Source organism: Triticum aestivum, chromosome 6D (assembly GCF_018294505.1).
Source record: "Triticum aestivum cultivar Chinese Spring chromosome 6D, IWGSC CS RefSeq v2.1, whole genome shotgun sequence".
NCBI lineage: Eukaryota > Viridiplantae > Streptophyta > Magnoliopsida > Poales > Poaceae > Triticum > Triticum aestivum.
The window spans coordinates 371,907,648-371,916,045 of NC_057811.1; the positions used below are offsets into that span (position 1 = coordinate 371,907,648).

The following is an 8,398-nucleotide window of genomic DNA, read 5'->3' on the forward strand; positions in this document are numbered from 1 at the left end:
CACGACAACGCTTGCGATGAAGATGCGACAGTTTTCTTTTTTAGGGTGCTGCCCAAGACTACGTGGACGAGAGGAGACAACTGAGTCAGCAAGCTAATCTCAACCGTAGACGGTGCTTGATCTGATAGTGCGGAAGACCACCGATAGAGACCTCCACCGATCGACCGACGCTTAGCGTTGGAAAAAAAACCGAACAACTTGAACCTGAAGCGACTTTGAGTTAGTAGTCAGTCGCGAGTGAGTCAGTCCACCGCGGCCGACACGCCCACTCCAACCCCCACACCCACCGATTCCCTTCTAACCTCCCGTGTCACACCGTGACACCAGACCAAACCACCGATCATTTCCACTCGACGCTTCCACCGCCCGAATCCAGCCAGGCGAAGCTGCGAGCTGCGAGGATGTACCGAGATCCCAACCCCTTCGACGAGGGCGCCGACGACAACGCCTTCTCCGTAATCCCCCATTTCTCCCCCTCTAGCTTAGCATGACCCGGCAGATAGATCTCGGGCGGGATCTCCCCGCCGAGCTCCGGCGTTTGAATTTTAGCGTGTTCTGACGAGCTGTGCATCTGGTGGTTCGTGCGCAGAATGGGGGAGGACGCGGTGGTGCCGCTGGTGGTGGCGGCGGTAAGTCGCAGTTCCAGTTTCGCCCGACGGAGCCCGTCGGATTCGGCGCCGGTGGCAACGGCGACGCCGCCGTCGACATCCCCCTTGACAACATGAACGTAAGAGAGGATCTCCCGTTTGCTGTTGCCGAGGGAGTGATTGGCCGTGCTCTCTGCTCTACGCTAATATGGTTGCTTTGCAGGGTTCGAGTGGCAAGGAAAGCGAGCTCTCGCAGTGGCAGGCAGATCTCAAGAGGCGAGAGGCGGTAAGCTTCTTATGCTGCTGTTGTCTTGGATTCTTACAGTTGATTTGATACATTACTAGGATATTCAGTTGTTGACATTTTTTCCTCTCCTGTTCGTTGTTCTCAATTTTGAATTTTTTGTGGGTGAAGGACATCAAGAGGAGGGAGGAAGCTCTCAAGAGCGGTACGCTTCTACTTGCATTGGGTCTACATCAGTGGATAAATTATGCCCTCATGAAACTGTGTATTGAATCTTGTGTTATCATGTAGCTGGGGTGCCCATGGAGGACAAGAACTGGCCGCCGTTCTTCCCAATCATCCACCATGACATTGCCAATGAAATACCAGCCAACGCGCAGCGGTTGCAGTATCTTGCTTTTGCTAGCTGGCTCGGTAACTACGCACACACTCATGAGATACCAGTTTTAAGAGGCAGCATTGTATGTACTTACTGACGATATTTGGGGTTGCAATAATCTACAGGCATCGTGCTTTGCCTCGTTTGGAATTTCATTGCTGTCACAGTCTGTTGGATCAGAGGGGGAGGTGAGCTAAGTACCCTTTTCTAGTTAGTTTTCATGCTCTGTGCACCTGCACATATGTATTGTATATAACGGGCAAATGAGATGTACTTGAATTGCAGTTTGGGTACCAACAAGTGCTAGTCCTATTCTGCTATTATGTCTTGTAATGGAGCAGACCACTAAATCTTTGGATTTCCTTATGCTTGCAGACTCTAAACTGTTTTTCCTGGCTACTATCTACGGTATGCTTGGAGTACCTTTGTCGTACTTGATGTGGTATAGGCCTCTGTACCGTGCAATGAGGTATGCATCTAATAGCCAACACTTTCTGGCTTCCTGCTATGTGTACAGAATATCTGCACCAGTTCATGCCACTAATTCTGGATTCCACTTTGTATCAGCTTAACATGCATAGCTTTATTTCTACTAGATGTTTGATTTAACTGAATTCTAATATCTGCACTGTACTTTTCCTAGCACTAGTAGTGGCTTTATTTTAATATCTGGTCAACTTGTTGAACAGAACTGACAGCGCATTCAGCTTTGGGTGGTTTTTCCTTTGTTACATGGTAAGGTCTTGATGAACTTGTGGTTTCTGCTTTCTTCATCTGATATGCTATTTATGTTGGCAACCTGATTGAATTATGTTTTCTTTGTTTCGTTGCAGCTCCACATTGGCTTTTGTATAATTGCTGCCATTGCTCCGCCAATCGTGTTTCGTGGGAAGTCACTAACGTAAGATAACTTACCACACTATGTATTGCTTCAAGCAATTACTGCCTAGAATTTTAATACGATAGATAGCCACTGTACAGTGTCTCAATGCGTGAGGCTGTTGATTTTTTTTATGTGGCTCTAAACAAAGTATGCTTTCTGTCATCAGGGGTATACTGGCTGCAATCGATACCTTCTCTGATCATGCATTAGTTGGGGTGAGTTGTTCTATAGATGCTATTCATCCTTCTGCAGTTCATATACTTCCTATGTGGAATGAACAGCCGGACATGTTTCTATTTCTATAAAGTATGTCGATACAATTTTGTATGTTCAGTGTATGTAACATTTAAGGCCAACGATCTTTCTTTCAGATACTTTACTTTGTCGGATTTGCCTTGTTTTCACTGGAGACAGTTGTGAGCATTTGGGTTCTTCAGGTCTGTGACTAATCTGCTATCTCCCTCTGCCCCTTGCCTCCTATTCTGCATTTATCACGTTCCTCATTCTTTGGTTTCGCGCATCCCTCACTCATCTTTGGGTACTATATCTAAATGGATAAGGAAGTAAATAGGTACTCATTTACTTGGATCATACAGTTTGAATTCTCATATGCATATATGACATAAATGGAGTCATGGAACAATTGGAGATGCTAGTAACTTATCTAAAACTAGAAGTACTCTGTATGTTATTTGTTTAATTACTCCTGCCCTCTAGCTATCTATAAGTATTAAGTCTATACATAAATTTCAACAATAGTGATCTCTTAAAATTAGGATAATATGGAATCTATCCAGTTGTGATACCAGTGTTTACTGCTGGAAGAAAGTTATATTAACCATCAGTCAGAGCACAGTTTTTCAGTAAACTTACCTTTGTTTTTCTATGTTCATCAGTCTTCCTTATATTTGTTTCAACAGAAAAATATGTGTAATGTATAATTTAATTTACAAGTAAAGCAAATACAGGAAGATTGAGCGAGCATGTCACATTTTGTTAATATTATTTTTCCTTTATGCTGTCACCTATGCATATAGAACTATGGTGTTTGCCAAGTTCCTTGCAGCGCAAAATACCAGCAGCTCAGCACTTGATCTTGCTCTAATTTTGGTGCATGCAGAGAGTATACATGTATTTCAGAGGGCACAAGTGAAGCGGCAACGGAAGAAGATACAGAAGTCCACCGGTGTCATCGAAGCGTGCTGCGGTTCTGTGCATACATATGAGTACATGCCATTCTTTGTATGTTATGGTAGTTATGGGAATAATTTGCCTCAGAAGTTCAGAAGTTTGTTTATTTGTTGGAAGAGAGTAGAAGTGTAACAACTGTTGTATTAGTGTTATCTCTGGAACTATCTGTTGTTTAAAGCCTTGGATCTTACCTCTATAAACTGCATGTTGTTTGAAGCCTAGCATTTTTGTTCGCTAGTTTGTTTGCATATTTGATTCGTCTGCTGGTGAGCTGCTGTCTTCTCTCTTCTGTGAGGGCCATGGTAGTTGGAACCTAAAGACAGCAAAACCATATGATCTTCTCATCTGTGCCTTGTGAAGTGATGACCAAGGAATCTTCTAGCCTTCATTGCAGATTCCATTTCTTATAAACATCCATGCATATTTTTTAACCATGACGTCCTTCTAGCCTTCACTGAATCCTACCATGTATATGAAATGAAACATGAGAATGTATAACAGAAGTTTGGTTGCGCTTGCGCCATAACAAGAAGTAAAAAAAAATCACTTCATGGACAGAAAATATTGCATGTGGTTGTACTTTATAGATTTTTTTTCTTTAAAACTCTACAAAGTACTCATACGAATCAAATAAGATGCATGACAAAAGGTCCTAAGGAACGGAATCCTCCAAAGTTTAACGTAATTCCTTCAATCAAAGAAGAGGTCCTTGATCTTCTCGTTTCCAGAGATTTACGCTTGTTACATTGCTTGATTATCTACTAATATACAGTGGAAAATGATATAGATTCCGGTAATCCACAACGGTGCCCAGGCTCAGATGCTTTGAATGAACAGTAAACAATTATAAAATATCTGATTTTTTGTCATCCATTCTTTTTAGGGTATTTTCATCCATTCTAGGAGTGTGCAAATTTTTGTGCTAAAATAACATTTGAGGAGCTCATGCAAAAAAACAAAATCAGGTCTAAACAATGCAGTTTTTCAAAGTTTCTTCCAGAGCCATTTTTTTTGCCATGACTTCCTCGAATGTCCTAACAGCACGAAAATTTGCACGTGCCTTGCGCACTCAAGCATCTTGGATATAAAAAAAATTCTGAACTTTTTGCTATTTTTGACGAATTTACTGTTCATGTACGGGTGTAGATGAGCCTGTGCTCAGAATAGCCGCTCCTGATTCCTTCGTCTTGCTCTGCCCATGGCTTTGCCTCTATTCTGATTCCTTCGTCTTGCTCTGCCCATGGATGTGCCTCTATTCCGATTCCTTCGTTTTGCTCTGCGGCTGCCCATGGCTGTGTCTCTATTCTCCTCTGATCAACGATGTGTTATGGTTCTGTAACTTCTGTTCCCCGAGCGAGTCAAAAGGAATTCTACTTGGAGGCTGCATGTGAAAACTGTTTCTTCAATTTAATGCGTATATGCTATGGAATGTCTCGTGCGGCCATTGGCCATCCAATGACTTAGGGATGCTGACATGGCACATACCTGTGGCCACAGGCTGACACATGGACTGCCTTTGTTGAAAGATAAACGTACATATGGTCTACAGCTTGGTGAAGTAGGCATCAGCCATATCCTCTCCAACTCTCGGCGATCAATTTCCAGCCTCCATTACCTCATCTGCATCCAGCCATCCTTGAGCTGCCATGTGGCACAACCATATCTAGATCCATGGAACCACCACCAAGCTTTCCTCCAAGCGTCTCTGGCCATCATAATTCAAGCACCAACTGGTTAGGACAGACAAAACAGGCACAAGTATACCGCAGGACATTATATCGTAAACGGCGTATGCGGAATTTTAAGTGCCCTTCGCTCGCGTATTTTGCAGCTACCAAACAAGCAACAAGCAAATAAATTTTCAGCAAAGAGCACCAGCAAGTTTATATTCTAACCAATATAGGTTTAAAAACATCAACCAGGAAATGCCATGATCAAAAATGGAATCAGAAGCTTTTCGTAGTAAGAAAGCTCAGTGTCCAGGGAAAGAATACAGACAAAATACTATTGTTTGGAATTATAGGAAGAACTCATTTTCAGATCACTATAAGCTGCCCCTGATATCACCGGAAAAGAAAAGGAAAAAAAGAAGGAAAATAGGTGTACCACATCATCACCATCTCATTTCCCTCCTTATGTTCTCTTGGCTCTTATCTCCACAGTTCTTTCATCAAGCTCTCTCTTCCCCCCAAGTCTCAGTTACAAGACTTGAAGGGGAGAAGAGCAGCTCCAAGAGGTTGGGCAGCAAACATGGCATTCTGCAGCCCACACACCACCACATCCCTGCGCTCCCCATGCACCACCATCCCAAACTCAGGCTTCAGGCAGAACCAAGTCATCTTCTTCACGACCAGAAGCAGCAGGAGGAGTAACACGAGGCATGGGGCAAGGACCTTCCAGGTCTCATGCGCAGTTGAGCAGCCAATAGTGATTGGCCTGGCAGCAGACTCGGGATGTGGGAAATCCACCTTCATGCGCCGGCTCACCAGCGTGTTTGGAGGTGCTGCAGAGCCACCCAAGGGCGGCAACCCAGACTCCAACACGCTCATCAGCGACACGACGACGGTCATATGCCTTGATGACTACCATTCCTTGGACAGAACCGGGAGGAAGGAGAAAGGTGTGACCGCCCTGGACCCCAAGGCAAACGACTTTGATCTCATGTATGAGCAGGTGAAGGCAATCAAGGAAGGCAAGGCTATTGAGAAGCCAATCTACAACCACGTCACTGGCCTCCTCGACCCGGCGGAGCTCATCCAGCCCCCCAAGATCTTCGTCATCGAGGGTTTGCACCCAATGTGAGTTCACATTCTACCCCCATGCTTCTCCCGACTGTTCCAGTATTTGGTGTCTGTTTTTTCTTTATTTCTTCATCATATTCCAGTAGCTGTTGGGTAAGTGGTTATCATAAAATCTTTTGAATCACAGCAGCAACTTCTGTTAAGTTTCCACAAAATATTCGATTCCCTGATGCTTAACAGTTAGCAGTATTCCCTGACTAAAATAAACATGATCATTTTGCAAGCTGTAACAAACATAAATTTTTAAACCAGGTATGATGAACGTGTGAGAGAGCTCCTTGATTTCAGCATCTACTTAGACATCAGCAATGAGGTTAAGTTCGCATGGAAAATTCAGGTGAGCTGAACAGCAAGGTTTAGATGTTTCAATGGATTTTGTTGCTGTTATCTAACTCTAAAAAACAATCACTGGCACTTTTGCAGAGAGACATGGCAGAGCGTGGGCACAGTCTTGAAAGCATCAAGGCTAGCATCGAAGCCAGGAAACCTGATTTTGATGCCTTTATTGGTACTGCCTTTTTACCAACTAATCACAACAAGTGTTTTCCATAAACCAAAAATAATAAAAGATGGCATGTAAACTGACCACTTGGTATGACAGATCCGCAGAAGCAATACGCTGATGCTGTGATTGAAGTTCTGCCAACCCAGCTGATTCCTGATGACAACGAAGGAAAGGTGCTGCGTGTTAAATTGATCATGAAAGAAGGCATTAAGTTCTTCAACCCGGTTTACCTCTTCGATGAAGGATCAACCATCAACTGGATCCCTTGTGGAAGAAAGCTTACATGCTCTTACCCTGGCATCAAATTTTCCTATGGCCCAGACACTTACTTTGGCCAAGAGGTACTCATCTTGGTTTATTTATCCTTTTGTGTCCAACGAGTAATGCTAACTGCTGTTACTTGGAAATAAATCGAAAGAAACATAGCAAGTAGGACAAAATAAGAGAGCTCCAAAACCATTCTTGGACTAGAAATCAACTATTCACTGAGTAGAACAATTCTAGCTGTCAAACAGTTCCTGCCTTAGACAATGCTGTACAATCTTAGTGTTTGCTTGTTTACTTCAGGTATCGGTGCTGGAGATGGACGGGCAATTTGACAGACTAGATGAACTCATCTATGTTGAGAGCCACCTAAGCAACCTCTCAACCAAGTTCTACGGGGAGGTGACACAGCAAATGCTAAAGCATGCAGACTTTCCAGGCAGCAACAATGGAACAGGTCTCTTCCAGACCATCGTAGGACTGAAGATTAGAGATCTCTATGAACAGATCATCGCTGAGAGGGCCGGCGTTCCTGCTGAAGCAGCAAAAGTTTGATCAGCCCCAAATTCAAGTTCACAAATCATTTCATCACCAACTCAATGAGAATGAGCATCCTCCCATTTCTTGTACCTAGTTTGAATATATTACAGCTAGAAGACGGTAGAAAGTTCACTGCAGAACTCATGAAAACCTGCATTTTGAACTTCTCGAAAATCCTCTCCATGATGAGGGTCTCTTATGTCTCTTCTTAACACATTTCGATGTACATCTTCTCCCATGTTTCAATGCAGAAAATACATGTGTTTGCTAGAATCAAAAGCGGCTGCTTTTATCTAGCGTGTCCTTTTTTTGGCTGTTACTGCTGTAAACCTCTGTTAAAGATGCCACGTCACCATGGTTACTGTTGATAAACTCGTTCAAAACGATTCAAATTCAAATTTAAAATATAGGCAAACAGTAAATGTTTTCAAACATAAAAAAACTAAAATGTTCTTATTATGGCAAATAATTCATAGGATATATTGGTGAAGAGACCAAAATTTGATAAAATGTTTTAGGGCTCTAAAGTAATTAAAACAGCAGCAAAAACAATTAAATTAATGCCTTTTATAAAGTTATAATAATATAACTAATTTAATAATGTCCCAAAATAATTGTGGCAGTGAACTAATTAGTAATACTAATTTAGGTGCTCATTTGGCATCTTATAAAACTAAAATAAAAGGAAGTTTAGATGAAAACAGTAAAGAAATAAAATAATAAAAATAAGAAAACAGAAAAGTCTTTAAAAAAAAGGAAGAAAAGTGAGAGAGGCCCCCTGCCGCTCCTGGGCCACGGCCCACCGAACCGGCCCAGCCGGCGCTCCCTTATCCCCTCACCCCGACAGAAACCCTACCCCAACCACTCCCCACTCGCTCCCCCCCCACTTCTCTCTCCCTCACGCCCCCTGGATCTGGGCGTCCTCGACGCCGTCGCTCCTCGTTGGCGCTCGCCTCCCGTCTCCTCCCGCACGGCGCCCGCCCCCCCTCGACCCGTATTGGATC

General features: G+C 43.3%; 2 protein-coding genes across 2 annotated transcripts; both read left to right on the forward strand.

The window, feature by feature from the left end:
- Positions 1-260: 260 nt before the first annotated feature.
- On the forward strand, positions 261-3,544 carry LOC123145171 (secretory carrier-associated membrane protein 5-like). The gene is made up of 12 exons (NM_001405752.1): positions 261-455; positions 590-727; positions 811-873; positions 1,003-1,036; positions 1,123-1,245; positions 1,336-1,398; positions 1,586-1,679; positions 1,900-1,945; positions 2,044-2,111; positions 2,260-2,308; positions 2,465-2,530; positions 3,214-3,544. Exons 1-12 carry the CDS (start codon positions 402-404, stop codon positions 3,244-3,246), a joined length of 831 nt encoding a protein of 276 aa, NP_001392681.1. The 5' UTR covers positions 261-401; the 3' UTR covers positions 3,247-3,544.
- Positions 3,545-5,360: 1,816 nt separating this feature from the next.
- LOC543283 (phosphoribulokinase, chloroplastic-like) lies at positions 5,361-7,767 on the forward strand. Its single transcript, NM_001405753.1, has 5 exons — positions 5,361-6,082; positions 6,338-6,422; positions 6,509-6,593; positions 6,687-6,931; positions 7,158-7,767. Exons 1-5 carry the CDS (start codon positions 5,535-5,537, stop codon positions 7,407-7,409), a joined length of 1,215 nt encoding a protein of 404 aa, NP_001392682.1. The 5' UTR covers positions 5,361-5,534; the 3' UTR covers positions 7,410-7,767.
- The last annotated feature ends 631 nt before the right edge of the window (positions 7,768-8,398 follow it).